The sequence below is a fragment of the Monosiga brevicollis genome, genomic scaffold, assembly GCF_000002865.3.
Source record: "Monosiga brevicollis MX1 MONBRscaffold_11 genomic scaffold, whole genome shotgun sequence".
NCBI lineage: Eukaryota > Choanoflagellata > Craspedida > Salpingoecidae > Monosiga > Monosiga brevicollis.
This window is the reverse complement of record NW_001865048.1, coordinates 950,571-976,748: the sequence shown is the minus strand read 5'-3', so window position 1 is coordinate 976,748 and position 26,178 is coordinate 950,571. Positions and strand designations below refer to the sequence as shown.

General features: G+C 55.8%; 10 protein-coding genes across 10 annotated transcripts in view; 3 read left to right on the top strand and 7 right to left on the bottom strand.

Annotated features, from left to right (window-relative positions):
* The window catches only part of MONBRDRAFT_8597 (uncharacterized protein), a gene marked incomplete at both ends in the record, with an annotated part of 6,692 nt that extends 2,988 nt beyond the window's left edge, over positions 1–3,704 (bottom strand). Inside the window, 5 exons of the mRNA XM_001746076.1 lie at positions 481–819; positions 902–1,041; positions 2,632–2,838; positions 2,966–3,095; positions 3,369–3,704. Coding sequence (XP_001746128.1) covers positions 481–819; positions 902–1,041; positions 2,632–2,838; positions 2,966–3,095; positions 3,369–3,704 — 1,152 coding nt within the window. The remainder of the gene's footprint in view (positions 1–480; positions 820–901; positions 1,042–2,631; positions 2,839–2,965; positions 3,096–3,368) is intronic.
* A 267-nt stretch (positions 3,705–3,971) lies between these two features.
* MONBRDRAFT_37245 (uncharacterized protein) lies at positions 3,972–7,890 on the bottom strand (the record flags this gene model as incomplete). Its single annotated transcript, XM_001746075.1, has 5 exons — positions 3,972–4,330; positions 4,446–4,568; positions 4,706–4,792; positions 4,897–5,032; positions 6,263–7,890. 5 exons carry the CDS (start codon positions 7,888–7,890, stop codon positions 4,034–4,036), a joined length of 2,271 nt encoding a protein of 756 aa, XP_001746127.1. The 3' UTR covers positions 3,972–4,033.
* A 1,540-nt stretch (positions 7,891–9,430) lies between these two features.
* On the bottom strand, positions 9,431–11,955 carry MONBRDRAFT_32590 (uncharacterized protein; the record flags this gene model as incomplete). Its single annotated transcript, XM_001746074.1, has 10 exons — positions 9,431–9,910; positions 10,028–10,057; positions 10,345–10,410; positions 10,509–10,570; positions 10,667–10,798; positions 10,898–10,946; positions 11,062–11,094; positions 11,238–11,331; positions 11,394–11,457; positions 11,821–11,955. 10 exons carry the CDS (start codon positions 11,953–11,955, stop codon positions 9,703–9,705), a joined length of 873 nt encoding a protein of 290 aa, XP_001746126.1. The 3' UTR covers positions 9,431–9,702.
* A 261-nt stretch (positions 11,956–12,216) lies between these two features.
* MONBRDRAFT_8595 (uncharacterized protein) lies at positions 12,217–13,595 on the top strand (the record flags this gene model as incomplete). Its single annotated transcript, XM_001746212.1, has 3 exons — positions 12,217–12,522; positions 13,075–13,323; positions 13,431–13,595. 3 exons carry the CDS (start codon positions 12,217–12,219, stop codon positions 13,593–13,595), a joined length of 720 nt encoding a protein of 239 aa, XP_001746264.1.
* A 223-nt stretch (positions 13,596–13,818) lies between these two features.
* Positions 13,819–15,345, bottom strand: MONBRDRAFT_25815 (uncharacterized protein; the record flags this gene model as incomplete). Its single annotated transcript, XM_001746073.1, has 1 exon — positions 13,819–15,345. One exon carries the CDS (start codon positions 15,343–15,345, stop codon positions 13,819–13,821), a length of 1,527 nt encoding a protein of 508 aa, XP_001746125.1.
* Positions 15,346–15,688: 343 nt separating this feature from the next.
* On the bottom strand, positions 15,689–18,356 carry MONBRDRAFT_32589 (uncharacterized protein; the record flags this gene model as incomplete). Its single annotated transcript, XM_001746072.1, has 10 exons — positions 15,689–16,089; positions 16,243–16,319; positions 16,418–16,486; positions 16,572–16,820; positions 16,964–17,055; positions 17,152–17,278; positions 17,480–17,656; positions 17,679–17,794; positions 17,861–17,920; positions 18,023–18,356. 10 exons carry the CDS (start codon positions 18,354–18,356, stop codon positions 15,915–15,917), a joined length of 1,476 nt encoding a protein of 491 aa, XP_001746124.1. The 3' UTR covers positions 15,689–15,914.
* A 535-nt stretch (positions 18,357–18,891) lies between these two features.
* MONBRDRAFT_25813 (uncharacterized protein) lies at positions 18,892–21,574 on the bottom strand (the record flags this gene model as incomplete). The annotated part of the gene is made up of 2 exons (XM_001746071.1): positions 18,892–21,199; positions 21,333–21,574. 2 exons carry the CDS (start codon positions 21,572–21,574, stop codon positions 18,892–18,894), a joined length of 2,550 nt encoding a protein of 849 aa, XP_001746123.1.
* A 636-nt stretch (positions 21,575–22,210) lies between these two features.
* On the top strand, positions 22,211–22,632 carry MONBRDRAFT_25812 (uncharacterized protein; the record flags this gene model as incomplete). The annotated part of the gene is made up of 2 exons (XM_001746211.1): positions 22,211–22,446; positions 22,557–22,632. The coding sequence occupies 2 exons, from the start codon at positions 22,211–22,213 to the stop codon at positions 22,630–22,632; spliced, it is 312 nt and encodes a 103-aa protein (XP_001746263.1).
* Positions 22,633–23,071: 439 nt separating this feature from the next.
* On the bottom strand, positions 23,072–25,325 carry MONBRDRAFT_25811 (uncharacterized protein; the record flags this gene model as incomplete). The annotated part of the gene is made up of 9 exons (XM_001746070.1): positions 23,072–23,455; positions 23,547–23,653; positions 23,735–23,859; positions 23,962–24,018; positions 24,147–24,191; positions 24,306–24,535; positions 24,672–24,792; positions 24,908–24,994; positions 25,138–25,325. The coding sequence occupies 9 exons, from the start codon at positions 25,323–25,325 to the stop codon at positions 23,072–23,074; spliced, it is 1,344 nt and encodes a 447-aa protein (XP_001746122.1).
* Positions 25,326–26,133: 808 nt separating this feature from the next.
* Positions 26,134–26,178, top strand: part of MONBRDRAFT_25810 (uncharacterized protein) — a gene marked incomplete at both ends in the record, with an annotated part of 4,480 nt that continues 4,435 nt past the window's right edge. The window contains one exon of the mRNA XM_001746210.1: positions 26,134–26,169. Within this exon, the coding sequence (XP_001746262.1) occupies positions 26,134–26,169 (36 nt within the window). The remainder of the gene's footprint in view (positions 26,170–26,178) is intronic.

Below are 26,178 nucleotides of genomic sequence, written 5' to 3'. Positions count from 1 at the left end.
GGGAAAGAGAGAGAGATATATATTAAGAGTCACCGGTACGACCACGAGGTACAAGCCAATGAAGGAAATCAGCTTGAATGCAATGGGATGCTAGTTTACCGGGGGCCAGGTAGTCGAGCTCGGGACGAAGGACTCGAAGGAAGCCATCTGGCTGCGCGTCGCTATCTAGGCGCCAATCTTGGCCGGCGTGTGCCTCGTTGCAGGCGTGGGCAAAGTGAAAGCCTCCGAGCTTCCAAAGGCCACCTTTGCCGGTCAGAAAGATGGAGCCTGGAAAGAGGTTGCCATGCACCAGACCAGCCTTGTGACAAAAGCCCAGTGCTTGGCAGATCTACTTGTTGGCAGATTGAATGCGTGCTTGAGCAAGCGAATTGGCCTTAGGGAAGGCAACGGGCCGATCGGCCACACATCTCGAGCCGGGAAAAAAAAAAAAAAAAAAAAAAAAAAAAAAAAAAAAAAAAAGGTGTGTGGGGGTACACTCACCTGAACAAAGCCCATGTCCAGTTCGACCGTGGACAGGTCTGCCGGCAAAACCGCTGGCTGGCCATCCTGACGCATCAGGTCAAGCCGTAAGCTCGAGTGTGGAAACGGTCGAAGCGAGCAAATCGGGATGACGCTGCACCCGGTCTTTCGGTCGACCGGGAACGGACAGCACACACAGGGCAGAGCATATGGCAGCAAATCATGTACTTGGGGGAGAGTGGGACGCAAAGCGTGGGCAAGGCTGGCTAGCAGTGGCTCAGTGGCAAAGGCCAGCCAGTCCTTGGTTTCTTGCAGGGGCATGCACACTTTGACCACGTAGGGGTGATGCAGCTTGCCCAGCTGGGTGCGCGAGGCAGCAGCGACACGTCAACAATAAATCTGGCAATTTTTGGATGAGATATCTGGAGGCAGGCGGACTGACTTGAAGAGCGCCACGGCGGAGCACCGCTAAGATGGCTTCACGATCGGCCTTTGAGACACTCTTATCGTGGTTGAGAGCCTTGCGATCAAATACAAAGACCGTAGCGGCCTGAGGTATGGCAAGCAGAGGGCAGCACCTCGCTGTCAGAGGGATCGGGGAGGCCGGAGCATTACCACAAGCCTGCCCACAGCGCTTGGAGGCAGTCAAACAACGATAAAGCGACGTACTTCATGTCGCGTGCGATGCGTAGCATCATACAGCTGCCAAGCGAGGCCGGGCCCTGCCCAGTGTCAGTCAAGATGAGAGATCGAAGGAGAGCATCTTCAGACAATCAGGCGCAATCGGCAAAGCTCACCCCCAAAACCGCGGCTTTCCCCAAGGATGTACTCCTTGGACAAGGGGTTTGATTTGAAGATGCTCATGGCAGTACTTTAACTTTATCCGCCCCCCTCTCCGGCCACCTTCCCCTGCTCTATATACCCGGCAGACCGCGAGCTGCCACCGCACCGCACCCACACTGCGCCCGTCCGAAGCTTCAGCGGAAGAGAAAGTGGATCAGCCATTACACTTTTGAATGGCTGTCTGTATTTTTTTCTTACAAAATAAGTTAGGCAGCATGGCTCTTTCGCGTATTGTCAAGATGTGTGTGGGCGGGCGGAGGTGTGTGGGAGGAGTCGGAAGGCGGCAAAGAGTGTGTGTTGTACGGGAGTAGGAGGGCGGCAAAGAGTGTGTGTTGTACGGAAGTAGGAAGGCCGCAAGAGTGTGTGTGTTGTACGGGAGTAGAAAGGCCGCAAAGAGTGTGTGTTGTACGGTGGAGGAGCGGGCAGGGAGGCAGGGTCAATGTCCGTTTACTTTGATCGATTGGCCCGACACTCGTTGCCATCGGCATCGAGGCCAAGGTTTGTGCTAGCTCTTTGTTTGCAATAATGTTATGGCCATTGCAATAAAATATTATGGCCGGGTCAGCTACACACGTCTTTTGTGTAGCCGAGACGGGCCAACCAGGTGGCATGTGTGGCGCGAAGGTGGGCGATAGTGGCGGGTCGCAGGTCAGAGCAGTGGGCCCCAGGCAAGACATGGCGCTTGTGGTGGCCATTGGCCTCAAAGCTGTTGCCCAACTCTGCGACGAGCACTGCGTGCAACTCCTAAGAACGGACCAGCAGGCAGGCATGTTGCACCGGGTTACAAGGGACTTTTGCTGAAATGTGATATGTGGGACAGGGCATCACCCCCATCAAAGCATGACGACATCACCCCATGTATTACAAGCGTGACACAACCCTGTTCACATATCACGTCGATGCAGGACAACGATGCACACGCGCTCACAGTGTCCGTGGGCATGTGCACCGAGGCTCAACCGGCAACAGGTATGCCTACCGTGCGATGAGCTGGGCTCATGGGCCAAAGGGCTAGCACGTCCCAGACCCAGGAGGAGAATTGCGTGACCATGTCCGCATATGCTGACCAAACAACCTACGGTCATATCCAATGAGCCAGGCTAAAGCGGCGGCAAATAGAGAGGAAGAGGGCGCGCATGGGCCGCCAGCAGGCAAATGCCGGCGTGGTCATACATGAAGGTGCTCAAACTCCTTTGGACGTTCAGCTAGTTTGCGAACAGTGCCATAGCGGGAGTTCCACCAAGTCTCATTGTTCAGCATAACTGCGGCATACATATCCACACCCATGTCTTGAATCGCTCGCCGATGCTCTTCAAACTACCAACACACCGTCCAAATAGGTTCGGCATGAGACGGCAGTGGACGCAAAGGGCGCAGGGACTGAGGGCGCTGTGGTGGGGGTGTTTACCAGCTGAAGCTGCTCGGCCGTCCGGGTACGAGCATTGGGTGGTGGGTGGGTGTAGCCAAAGCTCCAAAACTCGCTGACGATCTGATCCAACGGGTGCCGGTGGTGGAGCACAATTGTCACGTTGTAGCCTATTGTAGGAAGAAGGAAAGGCGGTGGCGCGCCGGTGCTGGCTTGAGGCTTGAGGCGCACGGCACAGCCTTGGAATCTGGGAGGAAGCGGTGGCGTTTTAGAATGTGCAAACGGAGCGGTATGTACCAGCTGCCTGCAGCTGGTCGAAGACGGCCAATGGCAGAACGTTGATGCGAATAGGCCCATAAATAAAACCGTGCAGGGCAGCCGGCATTTCGCTGTGGCGCTGTAAGGCCACAGGACTCTGCGTCATGACCTGGCAAGAGAAGGTGGCAGGGGTGAGCCACCCGAAACCCTCTGCACACCTCGCCCTGGGGCCGGGATCGTTGGCAATTGGTATCAATACGCACCTCAATTTGATGGCTCGACCAGCGAGGGCAAAAGTCAGGGGCATGTTGGCTGTAATGCTGCATCAGCACATTGCCATCGCGGCGACACCTGAAGCCCGCCCAGGAGAATGGAGAAGAGCAGGTGAGACCATGGAAGTGAAGTGGGTTCAATCAGGCATAGCCAGCTGGAGAAAGCGAACCGTTTGTAGTCGGCGCACACTCCTGCAAAGCTCTGTTGAGCAATCCGATGCCAGCAGGCGTCGAGATGGTCGACGAGGCGCTTGAGCACGTCTTGCACAAACATACTCCCGCTCTTGTGCGGGGCCAGGAAAAAGAGTGCCGGCGGGGCCGCAGTTGTCAGAGGGACGGCACGGGGCATCGATGGCGCGCTGGTTCGAAGTCTGGGCTCGTTTGCCTTTGGGGCAGGGCGCCGCGGAGCAAGGACTGGTGCCTCCTTGGGGTGCAGGATGGATACCACAGCTGGCTGAGCCAACGACGACCTCGTGACCATGACAAGCAGCCAGATGGCGAACCATCGCAGCGGCTGAGCAGCCACGCCCATGACTTCCAGCACTCGACGCACGAATCGGGGTGGTAAAATACAGACACAATGCATGCACGCACGCATGAAGTATTCTTTGGGTGCCACTTTTCGACGTGAGATGCCACTTTTGTGTTGTGATCGACAGGCAAGGAAGGGGTTTCTCTTTTGCTTATAGGGTAACTCATCCATGAGCATCGCGAACGACTGATGGCACGCGCCAACGCAAGATGCCATGGTTGAGAGGAGACATGATATCAACGGTCTTTTGAGGATCAACTGGGTGCGCGAGAGAAAAAGTCGCGGACGACAAACGCGTGGCATTTATCGGTTAGACTTGGCAACACGCTCCAGCTCGTCCTTCTTCTTGATGGCGTACGAGTTGGAAGAGCCCTTGGCGGCGTTGATGAGCTCATCGGCCAGGCACTCGGCAATGGTCTTGATGTTGCGGAAAGCGGCCTGGCGAGCGCCAGTGGTCAAAAGCCAGACAGCCTGGTTGACGCGGCGGAGGGGAGACACATCGCAAGACTGGCGGCGGACAGTGCCGGCGCGGCCAATGCGGGTCGAGTCCTCACGGGCACCAGAGTTGGCAACAGCCGACACCAGAATCTGGACGGGGTTCTGTACAAAGCAAAGCACACACGCACGATCATCGATGGCATGAGCCGGCGGAAGGAACAACGCCACGATGCAACTTCATCCGGTCGCACAACCATGGCATAGACAAAAGACTGACCTCGCCAGTGGTGAGGTGGATGATCTCGAGGGTGTGGCGCACAATGCGGGTGGTCATCAGCTTCTTGCCGTTGTTGCGACCGTGCATCATGAGCGAGTTGATCATGCGCTCGACAATGGGGCACTAATCATCCATCCCGACGATGACCATCCAAGGTGAGGAACCAGGGCGAGATACGATAAAAAACGTGACTGAGCGCAAACGGTTCTTGACACATTGTGTCAGTAACCACCTGCGAATATCGAGACACATCAACACACCTGGGCCTTGCGGAAGCGCTGCTTAGCATAGCGGCCAGCGGTGTGGGGCACAAACTTGGCGTGCTTGTCCGACACAGCGATGTAATCCTATATGGATGCCTCGCGTGAGCACAACATATGTCCAGAGCATACTCGCGGATACCAACACAAAGTGGTGTCCAAAGCCCGAAATGACACGATGCCCAACGTACCGCGAGGGAGATGTCCTCAACCTCAACATCCAGGGACCACTTGCCGAAAAGCTTGATGTCGACCTCCTGGATCTCGGTGGCAAACTCCTCGGTTTGCTCGAGCTCAACATCCTGAACCTGCACCTCATCGGCCATGCTGCACAAACCACAGAGAAAGCGAATAACCACACATGGGCATGAGATGGGTCGCCTGCTTTGAATCATCAACGATAATAACGATAAAAGTCTGAGATATGAAAAGACAGACGACACAGCACCCATGCTGTCTCGTCCCTGTCCACCCCTCGCAATGTGTGTATGCATCTACGCCTAAAGACTGCTTCCTGTGGGATGGGATGCATGGCTGGAGGAGCAGGCCGGCCCCCTCAAGCACGCGCGTCGAGCGAGCACGAGATCACGTTGCTTGGGGTAGCCGCTTGGCCGGAGCACACCAGATCAAAAGGGTGGGCCCGCAATGGCGCCATCACCAAGGGACCAGGCATGCACCACCATCCCACTCTCAGCAATGCACGTTGGGAAGGAGCGGCCCCTTTCGCTTCCAACACCTGCGCGCGCCTCGGCCGATATGTTGTGTCTCGCTCCCGTCATGCGTTGTGCGCGCGCTTGTCCATTCGGCCGATCAGGAACCATGCCATTGCCCTTTCCCACACACGCTCATACATCGCGTCAACCCGGCACTGCCACCGATACCAGGCTGAATGAAAGGGCAGCACCGGTGTGCGGCGCGAGGAGATCCACCAAGCACCAAGCACCGAGACCAGGGCCCGGGCCCGAACCCAAGAGCAGGTCTCTCTCGCTCTCTCTCACCTGGCGGTGTTGTTGAAAGAAAGAAAAGTGGCATGGGCATGGAACGCACTTTGTATTGTTTTGGGCTGATTTTTTCGTGTAGTTTGATACCCACATGGAACTTCAACGCCTACATTTTGACCCCCTTGATGCGGAATGGACGAAAGCAGTCACCTATTTGTCAGCCGAGTTGAAAAAAGAGGATCAGCACATCATGTATATTCTCCTCTAAAACTAATTATCGAGAGCAAAGGCATTGGCTTTCACGTGTGTCAATCGATTAAGAAGGGGGGCGAGGCGCATCTCAAGGACGCGGCGGCGAGTCAAACTAAGAACAGGGGTTGGAGCGCTATGGATGAGGCAGGGCAATATCATGCTTACACGTCACGGGCAACAGGCACACGAGGGAGTCACTCCATCTACGTGAATGTCAAGGCGGCGAACGACACACATCGTCGCGAACAACACCCATGCCTCGTGGCTTCGAAACAACGACTCTGACTCAAAACTCGAAAAGAAACAAGACCCCAAACTACAACAAAAACAAACTGATGATCTAAAGCGCCTTTGGGACGCTCACACAAAGCTAAAACGCGTTGGAGAAGCAGAGGTTGGTTGGGCATCATCATGGGCCATCTCCAGACTTGCTTCGTCGCTGGGCTCAGGACTGGCGTCACTCAGCTCCATCGAGTGGGGCTTACGACGCGGGGGCCCCGGAGAAGAGGCTGGGTGCGCCGTGGGCCGCAGCTCTGATTGCTTGTATTGGGGTGTGGCGGGGGTGGGTGAGTCCATGCTTGGAGCACGCTTGACGGGGGTGGGTGCGCTCGAAGAAGCCGCGGACAACGGCTCAGCATCGGCGCCCAAACCATCGTCAAACTGCACGTCGGTGAGCACCGTCTCGCAAATGTGATCCAAGAGCACATCCAACTCGGCACCATTGCCCAAGACCGAGTTTTTCAGCATGGGTCGAATGCCAAACATGTCAAGACGGCGGCTCGAGATGAGGGCAGGCAGAGAGACGGTTGCGGTTTGCGGCGGTAGAGTAGCACCGCAGACGGCGAGGAAGGTGCAGATGGCGGCCACAGCCGATGGACCGGCCTCGGCGCAGTTCAAGCTGGATACGGCCACGTCGCAGAGCTCACACGCAATGTCATTGACGTCAACAAATTCATAGTCCCGCACGCTCGTCTCCCGAAAGTCGCTGATGGCGACCATGAGATAGAGCGCGACAAAGTCATAGGGGCTGGGCGCATGCAGATCCCAGTCGAGCGCCAAGATCAACTCGCGCTCCAAAAACTGGGCAAGCACACCGTGAAAAGACCAAAAGAGGTGAGCGCTGCCAGATGGGCTGCCAGGTGGGCGGGATCCTGGCATCAAGAAGCTAGATGCCGGCGCGGCGCTCAAGGCGCTTACCTTAAAGTCCTGTGCACCCTTGGCTTCGTCAAGGGACATGGAAAAGGCCAACGAGGCTAGATGCAGGGGGGCCCGGCCAGCGTACTTGGAGGCCAGTACAAGACAAGCTCCACAGAGCTTCCAGATAAACATGGAGCTGGGGACGGCCAAACGCCGCGAATTGAGATAGCGGTCAAGGATCATGACGGCAAAAGGCAAGGCTTCCTTCGAGGCCCCGGCCTGAACAAAGGGGGCCAAGACTTGCCACATCTTGAGCACAATTTCGCGACGCAGGGCCACGGGCACGCCGAGGTGGCGGAGATGGCGACGGTAGCCCTTGGGAATCCAAGCCTGCTCGGCCTTGAACATGGCCTGGAGTTGTTTCTTGCCGAGCCGACACTGGCTGACCGTGGGCTGACCCAAGAGCCCCGTGGCTCGCTGGCGCTTGGCGCTACTGCGCGTGCTCGAGCCCGAACGCTTAAAGCTCGAGCTGCGACTGCTACTGATGTTGCTGGTTTCGCTCACCGTGCCACCAATGCTGAGCGCCTCTATCCGCGGGCATTTGAGGGGGTCACCCGTGACGGCCTTGTCGGGGACCACGGCCTTGCTGTTGGCCTCGGGGCACAAAACAGCCTCGGCCAGGGTTGCGCTGGGGGTTGTGGTCGCGGAGATGGATTGGTCGAGGGGGTCTGTGGCCGCGGCGGCCAGGGCCTCGGCTTTACTATCCATGGGATTGGCGTGACTCTCCTGGTGCTTCGCCGTGGTCATGTCGGCTTTGGAGGACGCGGGTGCGCGAGCAAGCGTTGCCGTGCTCATGACGTGACGGGACGATGGGGGATTGGGGCAGGAACACAAGGCGTCGAGGAAGGTTTTGAGGGAGGGGGCGAGAATCGTATCACCTGCCGGCGCGCCTCAAAACGAAGGAAAGGGCGGCGTCTTGAGAAGCCGAGCGAGCAACGCCGGGTGGGATTGGACCAAAAACGTCGTTGCACAGCGCACAACGGAAAACTGGGGTGGCTGAGCCGTGTGCAGCCACTGGGTCCACGCGCGCAGGCTTGGAGCTTTGACACCTTGTGGCAGGTGGCAGCGCCTCCCCCCTCTACCCACGACTGCGGCTTGGGGCTGTCTTGACTCGTCAGGCAAAGAGTGGTGGGTGCAAGCGTTTTGACAAACGCAACCTCAACGGACAAGCCAACCGTGCAAGCGAGCAACGGACAAGAGTTCATGGACAGACCAAGAAGCAATCGTCTAATGTGTGTGTGTGTGTGTGTGTGTGTGTGTGTGTGTGTGTCTTGGCCGACAAGCAGAGCCCAAGGGAGGGGGGTTGAGTCGAGTCACAGCAGCTGTGTGTCGTGTCGTCTGTGGAAGATGTGGTACGAAAATACGATGCCAGGACCAAGAATCAAATCATCCGGCCCCTTGACTTCCGGGCCGCCACTATTGCCGCACATGTGACTGGGTGACGCATGATCACGGGTGGGATCGTAGTGCCGAGTCTGCGTGATGATCAAAGGCCCATCCCTGTCACCTGCGCGACGCTCCAATCCGTCGTGCCTCGCACTCGCAATCTCCCCCATCCCGTTCACATTGCTTTGCATGCACGCAAGAGTATGTACCTGAGGGTGTGGTGATTTTGCGTTGACATCTCTTTGGTAGAGCGGCGTGTGTGTGGTATTCGTTTCAACTGCGTCTGGGGACTTGATTTTGGTCTTTTGTTCAAAAGTCCTACTTTTCTCAAGTGTGATCAACGCAATCAACTTGAGCAGAGGTGATGTCTGGCAAGTGTAGTGGAGACGCCTGTGATGCATGAGTTGATGATGCTATTGTAGCCGCATCAAACGCTTGATGCGGCTGGGCCGAATGAGCGTCAGCATGGTCGTCGTGTGTTGATGAGCTTTTCAAACCAGTCAAGAACAATGCATGCAGGACCGCGAGGGATTGAAGCTGGTGGTGCTGGTACGATACCCAGGGCCGTCGTGATGACGCACTTCCGCATCCATCTGACTCCTGGCGCTGAAGAGATTTGAACATGCTTTTTGACTTTCAAACTCATACAGAAAAAAAGTAAAAACAAGTCAGGGGTTCGGACAATCATCAAGGCTTTTTAATGGCGTGTGAAGCGGCTCGTCATCCGTGCCCTCGCCCCTCATAAGCTGGTCGAGCTGAAATTGGGGTATCTGATCATCCGGCCAACTCGAGTAGTTTTGTGTGGCGGGCACGAGAGCTGGGTGCATTTCATACGCAACGAGACCTGCCCCTCCTTCCGTGGCCCGCGTGTGTGCAAAGTAGATGTCGACAGGCTCGGGCCATCGTTTGCAACTGGGTGTGTTGGAAAGAAAAGAATTCTCAGATGCGTCCAGATACACGGCAAAGTGCACAAATACAATTTACGGCGCGCCATGCAGTGTCCATTTGCTTCATCCACGAAGAAAGGCGCAGTGCGTTACCAGCATCGACATCTTCCGCATGCACCTGTTGGCTGTGCTATGATAAAATGATGGTCGGCCCAGCCGCCGAGGTGATGGACATGTCGAACACCACATGACGTGGTGCCACTCTGCCCACAAACCGACATGGGCGTTGGCGAACGTATTCAGCTGGCCGAGCCCGACCCTCGACGCCCACGTCTCAATGCAGGGTGTACCAAATGGAAAAGATAATGCAGCCGGCAATCACCGTGGCCAGGATCACGGTATCCTTCTTCTTTTTCATGCTGATGCGCTGGGAGAGGTTGTTGATGAGGGGCAGTCGTTGCATCGTGCTCAGCAACTTACTGCCAGCGCCTTGCAACACGTTGCGCTGCTCCAACAAGGCCTCCCGAGCAGACATGGCCAAGCTACGTCCATCAAAGCGGGGTGGACACCATACGGGTGAGGTCACCTATCCCATTGCACCTGCTGGGCGCAGGTCACAATGGCATTGGGCTGGGGTCCGAGTGCCGCGAAAGACCAACCTGACAGTGTCATCCGCAATGCGCGTCGAGCTGTGCGACGCAAAGGTGCAAGGTCACGTTGACATCAAGGGCGATCACCGCATCCAGGCCATAGCAAGGGGGATGGTAACAGACGAGCACCACAGTGAGCATGTGTGCACATTTCCTTTCAACAGACCACCATCCAAAATAGGGGGTAGGGGACCGGCCAGCAGAACCACAGCGCTCAAAGTATCACGGAAGAAGAAAAAAAAAAAAAAAGTGCCACACAATGCTGGGGCCAGAGCAACGCAAGGTACCCCGCCAGACCAAAGCTCAAGCTCGTCGAGCACACGCACCTCGCGATATGATCGCTTTCTTGCATGTACAGCTCTTCATTGCGGCTGCCATGTGCCTTGTAATCACTACAACAAAGACGTTTTGGATTAAAAGTCCATCGCTTCAAGCAGAGGCACCCGCCTTTTCAAGGCAGTGGCAACAGATGTGCACACGCCACACGAACCGAATGTTGTTGCGCACGGAGGTGAGCAACTCGCCACGCTCGCGCTGGTGGCGGTTATTTGCCTAAGAGCCCAACGTGCCAAAATTCCATCAGCTGCCTTGACTGGGACTTCAAAAGCAATAACCGGCTCACGGCATGCATTTCTTCCATGTGTGCACCTGTGTTTTATGAAACTCTTTGGAGTAATCCATCAGAATATCCCGATGTCGGTCCACCGTGTGCAGCATGGTTGCCGTGGGGTGCTTGCTCCCACCGATCCGGTCGGCAAGCGAGTCGTTCACAACGGTCAACTACGCAAACGTATCAGGGCGACCATGCGCAGTGCATGCGAATGATTCGGCATGAGCTCAGCCACACCAACTACAGCTACGGCGAGGCTCGCCACGCACTTCCTCCAGCAGCCCTTGCAGCTCTTGTTCCAAGCGACCGGCGGTCTCCCTGAAATGAGTCACAACGACAATGCCACACGTATCATGATGAATTGGGATCATCCGGTTGCAGTCGTAACTCGCGTTGATGTACAACATGGCGTGGGCACGCAACGCAATCATACTTGTCCTCGGCCCGCGTGCTGGCTCCGTATTTGCTGTGTCCAGCCATGCAATTCACGTTGCAAATGAGTACCTGACGTCCAAGGCCAGGCAGGGCCGGCACTCTCGCGGCCTACATCTCATTATCACTTGAGCTCCCTTTGTCCCTTTGTCAAGATCCCGGCGCGCGCGCACAGACCTGTAGGACATGAGCTTGATGTCAATCTGATTCTCCAGCTCGCGCGCCTGGCGCCGTAGCTCTGTGCCAACCACCCAAGTCAGACATGAGCTGCCTGCACAAAACACATGTCCAGCCCACGAGTAATTTGCAGGCACCATCGCACTCGAAACACACCTTCCCACGTCATGGCGGGCCGTAAACGCGGAAGATCCGCGTTGGACTGGAGCCCCTCCCGTCTCTGTCGGCCAAACCCAAGACCTGCCAGCAGGCAGCTCGACACGTCCTCCTACGCCTGTGCACACCAGAAGGCACAAGGCGCTCTGTACATGTGTATGCAAAACACACGCGGCTAATACAGTACCCTTTCCCTCAAACCAACCAGCCAACAACCCTTCAAGAGCCAGTCCGAGTGAGACCTGCTACGCGGATACTCGGGCAAAGCCACTCTAGATCTGTGTGCTGCTCACGCAAATTGACGCGGTGCGCGCGCTAATTCATCTCTCTCTCTGTCTCTGTCTCTGTCTCTCTCTCTCTCTCTCTCTCTCAATTCTTCTCTCACCAAACCAATTCATCTCTCTCTTTCTCTCGCTCTCTCTCTAACTCTCTCTCTCTCTCTCTCTCTCTCTCTCAAACTCTCTCTCTCTCTCTCTCTCTCTCTCTCTCTCTCTCTCTCTCTCTCTCTCTCTCTCTCTCTCTCTCTCTCTCTCTTTCTCTTGTAAGCGGAAGTCTGGTCCATGTCACACTTTGTTGATCAAAACTCCTGACTTCCTCTTGTAAACGCGTAATGTACTCTATGCCACACTTTTAGAAAGGTGCAGTACATGATAGACTTTGACATTGTTAGCAATATATTGTTGTGAACTATAGTTGTTGACATTAGGTTTACTCAGCGTCTTGCCTGCATGCTTGCTTGGGCACTTGGCAAGAGACGATGGCATTCGCTTTCAGGTGCGTGTGAGGCTACAGGGATCCAGGTGACAACGGGGAACGGGCGGCGATGCACCGAGCTGCCACTGCGGCCGAGGCGCGCTGCCTCTTGCTGGCCGATGAGGCGACCGCCGCCTATCTCGAAGCCCATCCACGAGCCTCCATCGCCGACATGACCATCGCGTTTCTGCGCCAGCGCGCTGTGAATGCGACCTTGGTGCTCTACAAGGAGCTCGAAAAGCCTCAGATCCGGCGTGAGCTGGCCGCCTTTGCCAACTTTGATTGGTCCCATGTTGAGGACATTGCTGCGGAGCTCGATGATGAGACCTCCAGCTTCCGGCACGACTGCTCTGAATTTGTCAGCACGGTGCTACAGGTTCGACCACCCCGCCCGGCTCCGCTCACCACCACATGCCCAATGCTTTGAGACGATGTCAAACAACTTGTGTTTTGTCTGCCTCTTTCGTTGCCTGGATCGCAAGCCTCCATCAGTCAAAAGCCGCGAGGCCTGAGTATCCAGAGTATCCACTCTCATTCACTCACGCTCATGGTTGGGTTGGATGGTTGGGCCAGGTCTATGAACGTGATTTCATTCGCCTCGAAAGTGGCTGGCGATCCGACGTGTTTGATGGACAACACCCCGATTTGCGCTATCTTTTTTGTGGTGGGCCCGCTGATCCGTTCCGCACCCTCCTTGCACTCGTCTCCTTTGTGTGTGTGTGTGTGTGTGTGTGTGTGTGTGTGTGTGTGTGTGTGTGTGTGTGTGTGTGTGTGTGTGTGCTCATGGTGTCTGCGCCTGTGTGCTCATGATGTCTGCGCCTGTGTGCTCATGGTATCTGCGCCTGTGTCGGCCCTTCCACGCTGAACAGGCATAACGCTGGCGCTTCTGCTCAACAGCATTCCTTCCAAGATTGACCCTGTCGAACAGGTTGTGCATGACTTGACAATTGCCATTGCGGACTTGCCCGTCTGGATTCATGCCCTCGAGCTGTACGGGCCAGCCCAAGGCCTGCCGCAGATATCGCATGTCCAGCGCGCCGACACAATTGATGCTTTTTCCGCTCGCACCTGGAACGAAACGCGGTCCGCCCTGGCTGCCCGCCAGGCAGCTCGCCGCTCCATGACTCAAGCCATCACGGATCGAGACGATCTCCCAATCTGTTCCAACTGTGGCGCGGTAGGTTGCCTTCACCATTCACTGAGCATCACCTTATTCCCGATTTGTTGCTGTATCTGACAACGCGCGCCTGTGTCCTTTCTGGTCCTGCCCCGTGTCCAACCCAGTCACTGAGGCACGCCTATAGCTTGCAGCGCTGTGACGCATGCGAATGCATTGCTCTACATTACCGGGTGCGAGCCCGGATGCCGCGGACCTCTTCCGAGTATCGGCACCTGCGTGTCCCGTCAGAGCGAACCATGCCAGCTCGAGCCAGATCATCTTCCGTCTAGAGAACGACATCTTTCCAGCATGTGGTCAACGAGGATCATCACACTGTTTTCCATCTTAATCGATCATTTCCTATGCAATTCAAGTTGAGTTTATTGGGTGCATCTGCACGCACCACCATCCCCACGACTTAATCCAAGTCAAAGCCAGGCGCAGCCTGTACACAGCCTTGGTGCACACCTTTGCAACAACACAACGATGAGTCTCCTTAGGCCCCGATCCAGCTCAGGCCAAATCCCCGTCACGGCGCAAACGGGCTTCGATGCGGCGCAGTTCGCTGTAAACCAGCCGCCCGACACGTGCTGGAGAATACATGACATCAGCTGCTTGGCGCGCAAGAACGCCCTTTTGGCGGCGCGCCTCCGCATTATCGGCCGCTTCCAGCAGCAATGCTTCAAGCGCCGTCACGTTGGGCATGGCCCATTGATGGCGACCCCGGAATGGACCGTCTGGCAGGGGTACGAGACCTTCAATGGGGATTGGATATCCGTTGTCCCGGGTCATGTAGGCCGTCGGACCGCTCCAGTTGGTGGCCATCACGGGAAGGCCCGAGGCCATGGCCTCAACGTGCGGTCGCCCAAACCCTTCTCCATGCGAGGGAAGCACAAACACATCTGCTGCGCGATAGAGCTGCGGCATCTCACCATCGGGCACAAAGCGCTGGCTGACAAAAAGAGACGGCCACAAGGCTCGGATCTGTGCACTGGTGACCCGCCGGCCCCTCTCCTGCAGATACTCTACCAAGGCTGCGCGCACATGCGTTTGTGCTAGCTCGTTGAGATCGGCCGAGGAATGAAAGCGAGACGTGACAATGTGTAGACTGGCCCGACACGAGCCTGCAAAGGCCCGCGTGAAGGCGCGCAGAAGCAAAGGCCAGCCCTTGCGAGGCTCCCATTTGAAGACGCTGAGGAAGCGCGTGTGCAAAGGTGCGGGCTGGGCAGGGCCTAGGCCGGAGACACCACAAGGCTGGTCGATCAGCAAAGGGGCAGTCAGCGGCAGCGCTAGAGCAGGGCCACCCGGGGAAAAGCGCGCTGTGTCCACTGCCTCTGGTACCACCCTTAAGCGCGCTCGGTCCATGCCAGCACGGGCAAACGTCTCAACGTGAAAGGCCGTGGGCACCCAAATCTCGTCCATTGTGCGACAGCGCTCGATCCACTCGTATGGCACGCGGTCAGTCTCAAACATCGTGCGACCCACAACATAGAGAGGCTCTTCAGCAGGAGGACAAAGTGATGTCTCGTAGCGGGGCGGATTCCAAGCGCCGGGTTCCGAGTGGCACACTACCACCGTTTCGTCTGGATCGCTTGTAGTGCGAGCCAGCGCAGCCAGCTCCCGCTCCTGCTCCGAGTCAAGCGAAGCCACGAATTCGGGGTCTGGTGTGTCCCCATGTTGGGAGATGCGTAGCTGTAGCCGGGACACTTGGCGCAGCGCGGCAATGTACGCGCGCGCCTCACTGCCATAGCCCGAAGGGGAGGCAAAGGGCGCAAACCAGTGCACGGTAAACCCTAGCGGCGGCAGCAGCGTTGTGGACTGTGACAAGGCACTGTTCGCCTCGGGTTGCGGCTCCACCGTGGTCAAGGCAGCAGAAGAAACGGCTCCCGGGGTACCCGGGATCGAGGGGCCTGAAGCAATGACGGGCCAAGGAGCCTTTGCTAGGTCGTCGGAGCGAGAGATGCCCGTCCAAACCCAACTCCAGGCCAGCAAGTGGAGGCCAACCACGAACAGCGACACCCAGCCCCGACGCCCAGCCATGACACCATTGTCCTTGCCAACCTCAACACAGTTTGCCCCAAGCCGTCACCCGCCTGCCAGTTGCCGTATCTTGTTACTTCAAGCCGATGATCGACACGTCAAATAAAATAAAAATAAAAAAAGTTGCATGCAAGCTGATTCTGGAAACATCAAGAATATCACACATACACACAGAGAGATAACCGCCCACCCTTGAATAATTGACATGTGAATGATGAATCTCGAAGATTGTCGGGGTGTGACGAGACCCTGTCGGTAACGCGACGGGGCACGCAAGCTGCATTCGGAAAAGAAGGACGGAAGAAAGAGACGAGCAAGCTTGCTCCTGATTTTTTTTTTTTTTGATATGATTTGTCGCACATTGGGTTGTTAAAAAGGACAGCAGGAAGAGAAAGGAAGAGACGCTTAGTGGAACGTGAAGGGGTCGCAGCCGCGAACGTTGGTCACAGGCTAAAGGGAAAGGCAACACGGGCCGAGCGTGAGGCGAAATGCAAGAGGGGCAGGGCACAGGTCCAAAAAGACCGGCAGAAATCAGGCCAGGGTTCAAACCTCGGCATAGATGTCGGCTGTCAGGTCGGAGAGGGATGAGGGAGGCGCCTCGAGGGCCGCGTCAGCCTCAGCGTTGACTGAATCACGAATCTCCTTATCAATGGCCTTGATCTCCTCTTCGGAGCCTCAATCATGCGGTGCTTCATCATGGTGATGGGGTCAAAATCTGTGCGCATCTTCTTGATGTCATCGCGCCTGTGGAACGACATCGTGGTGTGAGGGGGACACACCAGACACCTCAGGCCGGGATGCAGACTCTTTTTTTTTTTTTTTCTTTTTTTTTCTTTTTTTTTTTTTTTTTTTTTTTTGGGGGGGGGGGGGGGGGGGGACGGGGGGCTTTGGACTCACGTGCGGTACGTCGTGTCGGGGTCGGACATGGAGTGGCCCGAGTAACGGTAGGTCTCCATCTCGAGCACCAAGGGGCCCTGGGTCGCGCAAGACCATGAGACGGTGCTCAACTTCAAAGCAACCGCACCTGCAAGGGAAAAAGAAAAGGACCAATGACCAGCCTGCATTGACTTACGTTTTCGCGAGCGTAGTCGGTGGCCCAACGCGTGGCCTCACGCACTGCCAGCAAGTCTTGGCCATCGACCTGAAAAGGCACGAGCCAACATTGAGGCGATAGCGAAAGCAGATCAATCATGCTTCCATGGGACCGAGCGGACGGAATAACGCACCAGGAGACCGGGGATGTAATCGCCGCGCGTGTAGTAAAGGGTGGAGGCCGACGAGCGCTGGACGGAGGTACCCATGCCGTATTTGTTGTTCTCGCACACAAAGACCACGGGCAGCTTCCACAGCTTGGCAATGTTGTAGGCCTCAAAGACCTGGCCCTGGTTGGAGGCGCCATCGCCGTAAAAGGCAAAGTTGACACCATTGTCCTTGAGGTACTGGTGAGCCAACGCGACACCCGCGCCCACAGGCACCTGAAGAAAGCAAGGCATCGAAGAAGCCGACAAGTCCAGCAGGGTGGTGTGGTCAACGAGATTGAATGTGGGATGGCACTGTGGTAGAAACGGCTCAGGGCGACGAGGGGAGGGCAGGGTAAGACCCAGAGGTTGACACTGACCTGGGCACCGACAATGCCGTTGCCACCGAAGAATTTCTCGCCATAGATGTGCATGGAGCCGCCCTTGCCCTTGGAAGCACCGGCCGAGTTGCCTGAGCAGAGACAGCGCGTGTTTTTAGGCAGGAGATGAGATGGTGTTCAGGGGTGTCTCAAAATCCATGGATGAACAAGGGGTGTGGGACACCAACCGTAAAGCTCCGCAAGAATGGACTTGACCGACCAGCCCCACATGTAGGCCCAACCGTGGCAACGGTAAGCCGTGATAATGCTATCCTCGGGACGGAAACCGGCCGTCATGCCGACGCACACGGCCTCCTGCATTGCGTCAGCAACACGAATGCAAGTGAGATGGACAGGAGCGCACACAAAGCGAGGCGGGAAGGACCAGATCTCAAAGAGCGGGCATGTCAAAAACAACAACAACAACAACAACAAAAGGTAGTTGTGCGCCAAAAAGAAAACGAGTTGGCGTGGCTTGCACACCGCGGTAACGGGCTCTCAAAGGGATGGGCGAACCTGGCCAGAGTAAAGATGGCAGAAGCCACGAATCTGCTTGTTGCGATATGATTCACCGGCACGGGTTTCCATGCGGCGGATGGTGGCGGCGTCCTTGTAGTACTTGAAGGCATCCTCCTTGGTGAGTTCGACCTCGGTCGAGGGCAAAGAATCGAGCTTGTGGCCCTTGTACTCACGCTAAAATTGTCCCACGCCGTACATCGGGTGCAAAAGGGGTGGTTGAGGTGTAGTAAGGACAGCAACGGAAGCCGTTTGGTCGTTCACAGCGAGCGCGCATCTCCTGGCACTGTCGGCCCTGCGCTTCGCTATCTCTCTCTCGGGAAAAAAAAAAAAAAAAAAAAAAACGTGGCAAGTCAAGTCACCCTGAGCGAACCCACATACCACGGTGAAAGAAGCCGTGTCCGAGGCGTATGCGCGGCTGAGGGCCGGCAGCTGGTTGGCCTGTTGATACACAGAACAGCAAACAGGAGCATTGATGGAGTGAGATGGGAGCGTGATCCCCACAAACGCAAGGTCAGGAGGCGCTCGCCTCCCCGGGCACACCACATTCATATCTCCTCCCGTTCATCACCAGCAACACAACCTCACACACACACACACACACACACACACAGCCACACACACACAGCCACACACGCAGAGATAGAAAGAGAAAAGCAGGCAGTGGGGAAGGGTGAGTTGCTACTACCACTGCCGCTGCCATTCCTCTCCCTTCTACACACACGCACACACACACACACACCCATCTCTCTCTCTCTCTCTCACACACACTCAGTGTGTGTTTCGTTAGCGATTGCACCATCATTACGTGATCTCTCTCTCTCTCCCTCTCAATCTCTCTCTCTCTCTCTCTCACACACACACACACAAGAACCATGCAGGCAGACAGACAAGAGCGTGTGTCGGTCATCCCTGGTAGCTGGCTGGGCACTAGTTTCTGTCCGTTGCCCCTTCGGCCATCAGGGAGCCAGGAAGGAGAGGCGAGGGGCAAGAGGGCAGGCGCTGCCGTTTCCAAGACGTACCGCACGCCGAGAGAAGGAAGCAGCAAGCGCCATCGTAAACGGGGATGGGGGTCAAGTCTTGTACAATGCTACAATTTAACCTCAGCCACACATCCATGGTCAAGTGGAAGCAGCTGACAGTGTACCAACACCACACACTCCGCCTTGCTTGACAAAGTCAGCCCACTTGTCGCACAACGTGTGTGTTAAAAAGAAATACATCTCACTGAGTTCGTTTTCTGTCGCCGATCGGCAAGCAGGCAAAAATTTGTGGAACCTGTAAAAACAAGATGGGCTGCTCTTGATGGACACGACAGGTAGAATGCAAGCTTTATCAATTTCTGCCCCAAGCAGACACGGGCCTGTGCTTTCGTATCGGTGCTTTTGAAACCATGCCGCCCGGCTTCCCCATCAAACAGAACTGTTCCATTGACGCAGTTCCCATAGGAGAGCCTTGCGACGCTCCGCTTTCTTGATACCAATGGCATCCAGGTCGGCCATGGTCAACCAGGGCAAAACAACTGCATCCACGTCGTGCTGCTCAAACAGGTCAGCCGTGTCTTCATCACCAAAGCCCTGTCGCTGCAGCCATTCTCGGACCGAACTCGTGCCGAGCTGATTATCGCGAGCCGACAAGCCCCGCACTACCTGATCCAATGCCACTTGAGGATCCATGACGCGCCGCAAAACCTCCATCATGCGCCGGTAGGGCCCCACCTTACAGGGACCCACGCGCTCGCAAAATTGAGTATAGTTGTATTCCCGCAGGGTCTGCGGGTCGAGGTCGCCGACCACCGCAGCCGGGTCCACAGCGAGCGGGAGAATCACTTTCTGGACAAATTCCAACATACTCGCAGAGCTGTGACGCGCCCGCTTCAACTCTTCTAATGCGCCCATTGCTGCAGGTTGCTCCTCCCGTAGCTGCATTGCCAACTCCATCATATCTTTCTGCAGCGCCAGAACCTTGCGTCGGGTAGCCGCCCAATCAGCCAGGGCAATCAGTGATACGCCGGCCAAGGACGCCGCTAGTTGCTCGATGTTGTCTTGGAACATGAGAGGCGCGTAACCGGGTATGGACATCATGCCACCCATGCGGCTCATGTCGCCCATGCCGCCCATGCTGACCATGCCGCCCATACTGCCCATGCCGCCCATGCCGCCCATGCCGCCCATGTTTAGAGGATACATATTGCCCATGTTCAGAGGATACATGGCGCGAGATGGCCCGCCCATGCCCAACCCCATCGTTCCACCAGGACTCATGGCAGGTTCGGGCGATGAGTGAGCTGCTGTCGAGTATACCCCGTCAGCCCGCCAGTCACGACTCGCAGTAGAAGCAGCATCCGATGCCCCATCCTCGCCCAGCGGCACAAGAGCCGCTGGGCCTCCTGCGCTAGTCTTCGCTCCACTTGACGAGGAAGCAATTCCGGGTGGTCGATTCGGCTGCCCCTCGCTACGGCTTGCCACCCCGCCGGTGCGACGGGATGAAGAGCCTTGGGGCTTGGGCTGGGAAGTACCTGCATCTGCCGCAATGTCATCCTCCAAGGGCACCATGGAAGGCGGGCCAGCATCATTGCTGTCGCTAGAAGGCTCGTCCAAGCCCAGAGGCAACATGGGTGGTGGTCCGTCATCAACCAAGTGCGCCAGTGAATCCCCAGCACGATTGCCCAGCGCATACCCAAATCCGCTCGTAGACTGTGCGTCTTCACCTGGTCGATGAAGACCTGACGACCAGCCGGAAGTCGATGACTTGGTATCCTCCATATCAAGAGGCACCATGGACGGCGGTCCATCGTCGGTCAAGGGGGTGCCGCCCCACGCAAGACTACTCGTATGTGAACGCGTTGAGGCAGCAGAGGGCTGATCCCACAAACTTGATTGGCTCGTGAGACTTTGCCCTTGGCTCTGACTACGACTGCCTTCGCTAAGAACCTGGCTGGCACCAGAGAGCCGGCTGGAGCGAAGAGGGCTGCTGTGACCAAACATGTCGACAGAACTTCCCGAACTGGCAGGGGTGGTCAGAGGAGATCCGGGGGCACCGCCAGAGCGCGGAGGGTGACGCAAGTCATGGCTGCCACGACTACCCAAGTCCGATGCGGCCGGTGTGCGGAGGGCTGGCGGAGCTGAAGTTATAGAGGAGGGGGCAGAGCTACGTGGCAACTGGCCGTTGCCCACAGGTGAGCCACCGGGATGCCAAGAGCCGACCAAAGTGGATGAGCTTCCGTTGCTGCCGCTGGCCAAGCTGGCGGCAGGCACGGCTTGCAATTCTTCAGGGGATATCTTTTGAAAGTGACCACAGCTGCTGAAATCCGAGTCGACAATGTCCTCCCAGCACAAGATATCAAAGCCCAAGCGCTGCAGCTCATGAACGGAGAAGGTCATGAGCCGACGGTCCGGGCAGTCGTAAGAAAAGGCACCGTGGCCCTCCTGGTGGCAAAGGGCGCAGCGGTGGACGCGCGAGCAGGTGCTGACGCTACGACAGCCGAGGGCGCGTTTGTGGTTGAGCTTCATGCAATACTCCTTGTCGCAGGACTCGCGATAGTATGGCGCAAACCAGTCGGGAAAGTTCATCCCATTGCGTCGCCAGTCAGCCACAAGATCGGTGACTTCAGCACGATCTAAGGCACTATGCATGTGTTGGAAGAGACGCGGGTAGTTTTGGCTCAAAACTTTCTTGGTGATGACGTTGCCCACTCGAGGTGTTTTGCAGTTGAGAACTCTATACCAGCGTGTCAAGCATGTGAAAGCATGGATGAGCGGCATGAAAAACGTAAGCGAAGGGGAGAGAGGAGCTTGTGAATGCAAGGCAAGACATGGCAGGCCCTCTCAGGTTTGGCCAACTCGAAACTCACTTGGCATGTGGTGCATAAGTGGGCGCCAATTGAAGCTGCAAGACCTCGCGAAGTTCCTCCAGACTACTGCAGTCAATCAATACAAAGCCCATGGGATGGTCCGGGGACGCGTTCGGCACCAGGACGCACTCTTCCAGACCCAACCGGCCCAGGGCATCCTCGACAGTGGCAACAAAGTTGCGGAAGCGAGCGGGTTCATCGCGCACGTCCGGCAACATAATGGCGTGGACATAGTGCAGCATCGCAAAGGTCAACTGCAAAGTACACCACCCCAGAAACGGAACACGCAATGCAGGTCGTCGAGCAAGTGGTGGTCAGTGACCTCGACTTTCCAAACAAGCAGAGAGGCAGACAGAGTGGAAAGAGAGCGGAGGTTGACCACCCGTCTGTACGAGGCAGGCCTCGGTGCAGATCCGGGTGGTGGTGACGGCGACGGTGTGTGCAAGGCTGAAATCCCACAAGGTTTGTGGAATCAGCGACGCCAATAATTTCTGCAGCCACATCGAGATTTGAAATGAACGGCAGCGGCACCAGCCACGCGGCCTCGTGAAGCCGTGGCGACAAAAGGCGAGAGGATATACACCGGCAACAACGACATCGCCACCTTGTTCAGACCACGGCGGCAAACCACAAACCGGAATGGATGGCTATCGGCGCTCTCAGATCGCCGCGGTGATAGTGGAGCCCACTAGCTAATGGATGCACAGCGACAAAATGAAGAGAGAGACAGAGAGAGAGAGAGAGAGAGAGAAGATGGTGATGATGATGGTGGTGGTGGGGAGCACATAGACGGCTCGTCATGTGTCCTCTCCCCGCCTTCCCTCGTCCATCCTCTTCAGACCTCCAAGACGACTTGATCTGCCAGCCAGTGAGATGAGATGAGCGTGTACTCACTCTCCCCGCCACACGCCGCTCACCAGTCAGAGTCATCCCGTCCGTCCGCCGTCTCATCAGCCTGCCCTCTCTCTCTCTCTCTCTCTCTCTCTCTCTCTCTCTCTCTCTCTCTCTCTCTCTCTCTCTCTCTCTCTCTCTCTCTCTCTCTCTCTCTCTCTCTCTCTCTCTCTCTCTCTCTCTCTCTCTCTCTCTCTCTCTCTCTCTTGTCTGCTTCGTTCGCGTGTGTCTTCTTCGTCTTTTGTTCTTTTGTCTTCTTCTTTTGTTCTTTTTTGTCTTCTTTTGTTCTTTTCTCTTTTCTTATTTCTTTTGTCTGGTGTGTGTTTGATAAAGGAGCGCAAGCAAGAATCATTCGCACAACACTCATGCACATGTACCTGTACATGTACTCTTCAGCATACACATGTGATGAAGAATAATTCATGCTTTGGTCTAACTTTGGCTCATCACGGGTGCTGTGCTTGTATCATGTTCACGTTCGCGTCTGGCATTAAAAGATGGGAGCAGACGGGCTCGCAATCAAGGTTCGTTTGAGTTGTTGGATAGAAAAGAGAAAAAGCAAAGCAGGTCAACGACTCGTGAGATACAAAAGCCTCTCCCCCGAGGCAAGGCGGCGACTGATTTCCCCATATGACAATCCACACCAGTAGTCTGTCCCCATGTGTGACCATGGTCGCCATGGGCCGCAGGCCCAGGCATATCCGACTCTCACCAATCTGATAGTCAGGAACCCATTTTTATGCGCGCTACAAAACGGTCAATTATCAAGCATCGAAAGTTTGGGGATCAGGCAAGGAAGAGACCAACATTATCCGTGGCCAGTCTCCGGCACTGGTCGGTCTGCAAAATCAGCTGCGAGAATGCACTGCCTTTGACATCGAATCGGAACCCACGTTCCCTGTCAAGACGTTCTCCTCGAGCACCGCTTCCACAAGATCTAGGTCAACACGCTCGTCCTCGGCCAACAAGTCGTCGGCAATCTGCTGTAGCAAATACGCCTCGTCTTCATCATGTAGGGCAGTTGGAGCAGTCTCACCCGGCGGCGCATAATAGACCTTGGTGGTCGTTTTACAAATGTTACGGTGTGTTGCGGCAATTTTGGGGGGCACGCGCAACGGCCGCGTGGGTGGCACGGAAGCCAGTCGCCGTGCGTCAAAGGCTTCGGCGGCGGCATCTGACATCATGCATTCTTGCCACTCTTGCCGCTGTGCAGGTGAAAAGCCATCAGCATCCTATTGGGCGCCACCATCATCCATTCGCATCAGGGTTTGATCACAAACAGTGTCCAGCCACGCCTCGACCCTGTGGCCCAGAGATACGTACAACACTGGAAAGATTGAGATGTCGCTGACGCAGCTCGTGGTGTCGGGCCAGATAGTCGGAGTAAAATTGCCGGCGAGCCTGTGGTGATATCTCCACCACGTCGCAAGCTACAGCCAGACAGTCGAAATTTATCAGACCCAATCCAGGTATCCCAATCATACGCACGCGTGCGTATGCGAGCTGCTCACCTCGTGGGCCCTCCTCCAAGCCACCGTACACCGTTACCAAGAGGCACCCGAGCTCCTTGTGATTGATGCCGTGGGTGCGCAGTGTATGCAGCTCTAGTCGCTGCACGGACTGAATCAGGCACTCGCTACGTCGATCAGGGCGCGTGATGGCACACATCAGCATGGCCTCCGCCAACTCAATCAAATACATGGCACCACTCTTCTGCGTCATAGATTGTGATACATACCCATACGCAGCCAGTTGTTGGGCGTTGCTGCGACCATGCTCGCTCGGCTGCTTGCGCCTATGTAGGGGAAGAGTGAGCATGAAAGGGCTGATTGTCGCGGCTGCCCGTGCTTCGAATGACAACAGAGTCCAGCCAGACCCTTTCACACCTGGCCTAACACCATAAGTCACATGACCAGCACTTACCGTTTACTGGTTTTAAAGTCGACAATATAGAATTTGTTTTTGAGCCTAATGATCACGTCAAACCGAGGAAGAAAAAACAACGACAAGAAGAAGTCATCAGCACATCCTCGCTTCAGTTGCTGAAGCCTAACAGACTTCCGAGGGCAAATCCTGACGCACATCATGAGCAAATCAAATCGCCCGGCCACATCTCCGTCATTGTCCCAGACTGTCACTTCCTGCAACGTCAAACGGGGGTCGACGCTGGCCAAAAAGGGCTGAACGCTTGCAATGTGCTCCAAAATATCTCCGATATACAGATACTCGACCCCTGTCTCCGCGTCAGAGAGCGCATCGGGCTCTTGGGAAGAGGTGCGCACCAGCAAGTGATCGCCCTCCACCTCGTCCAACTGCACGGGCGTGCCGTTGGCCCGCACGATATAAAAACCATCACAAGGTCCATGTCATGATTTGAAGAAGAGAACAGACACAGCCAGACAAGCACGCACGCAGAGCCCCTGGCTATGCTTCAGAAGATGCACGTACAATGGTGCCTCGCAGAAAGTGCTCAATATATGCATGTAATCGATGACCGCGATCCAAGGTAGCCTGGCACATGGCTTTCCAAGTTTCTTGGCCGTGCTCTTCCACGCCTCGTTGATGCCACCTAACATGGACGCGACCAGCGTCGAGAAGCGTTTGCAAGTCACCGGTTGACGTGGAGAAAAGGCTCACGAGATTTCGAATCAAGCGTGGATGGGTGTCATGACAGGGATACGCACACGTCAAGAAATTTGCGAAAGGAGGTGTTGTCCAGCACAGTTGTGACGCTGGGGATAGGCACCTTGGTCACTGGGTGCAAGTACACGCTGCATGCAACCAGCAGTGAGTGGTGACAACAAGGTCGCAAGTAAGCATAAGAGAGAATGCTGCAGCCACCCCACGTGAACGAGGCTTGAAGCGCTCAATCGGCGCCCTGGCCTCGTCTCGACACATGCCGCTCTGAGCGTACCGAAAAGGCTTCTTAAAGGAGCCTGTCAGGGTGGGGTGGCGCCCATGTTGCAGTGTGGCTTGGGGTAGCTGTTTGAGCTCTTGACGAATTTTCCGGTGTAGGTTGGAGAGCGTCCGTGTGCCAACGCCCCAGGCTCGAGTCCATGACCACAAGCCAAAACCGGATGGGCGATGCAGTGCCTGCCACATGATGGCTTGGGCCGAGCGCTGAGTTGAGACCCGTTCCTTGATCAAGAACACCACAAAGGTGTGCTAGTATGCGGCTGCCACGCCTTGGCCGAAGCGAAAGAAGCCGGTGGGAGAGGTGCACCAAGAAAAAATGCAAGTCAAGTGTTACTCTCAGCCTCAGCCACTTTGTACTCTTCCTGCCTGAGTTTTTATTCAAGTTTTGAAGCAGATTCAGATCCAGATCCAGATCCAGATCCAGATCCAGATCCAGATCCAGCTCCAGCTCCAGCTCCAGCTCCAGCTCCAGCTCCAGCTCCAGCTTCAAATCAAATCAAATCAAATCAGACCATCCCCTCCCCCCTCAATCGGTCGTTCAAGCAAAAAAAAAAAAAAAAAAAATCCATTGCCTTTGCTCGTCATTTTTATCTGACATTCGTTCAAGAAAGAAATTCATTTTACAAACAACATGTGTGGAAATCAGATTCTGATCCAGCTATGGCAGGGCATCGGTCAAAATCCGCCGCTCCGCGGTCTCTGCGACTTGCAAAACCGTCAGCGCGCGATCATCGTAAACGGGAAACGCCAAGTGAATGCCAAGTAAATTCATTCGCAACCTGGCGCAATACAAAGGCCGTAACTTTTGCTCTGATACTTGGTCATGTCTTGTATCTGGCTGTCCGACATAGCACACTGGCGAGGGCGCCAATTCTAACAGACGACAGCGCCTTTCTCCAAGGGATTGAAGATGTGACGAGGCCAAAAGGCGACACATCTCAATCGCAGGAGGCGTTCCTTTCAATCAATATAATGAGGCCTCATCCTAAGCGACATGTCTCTCTGTCTCTGTCTCTGTCTCTGTCTGTCTGTCTGTCAG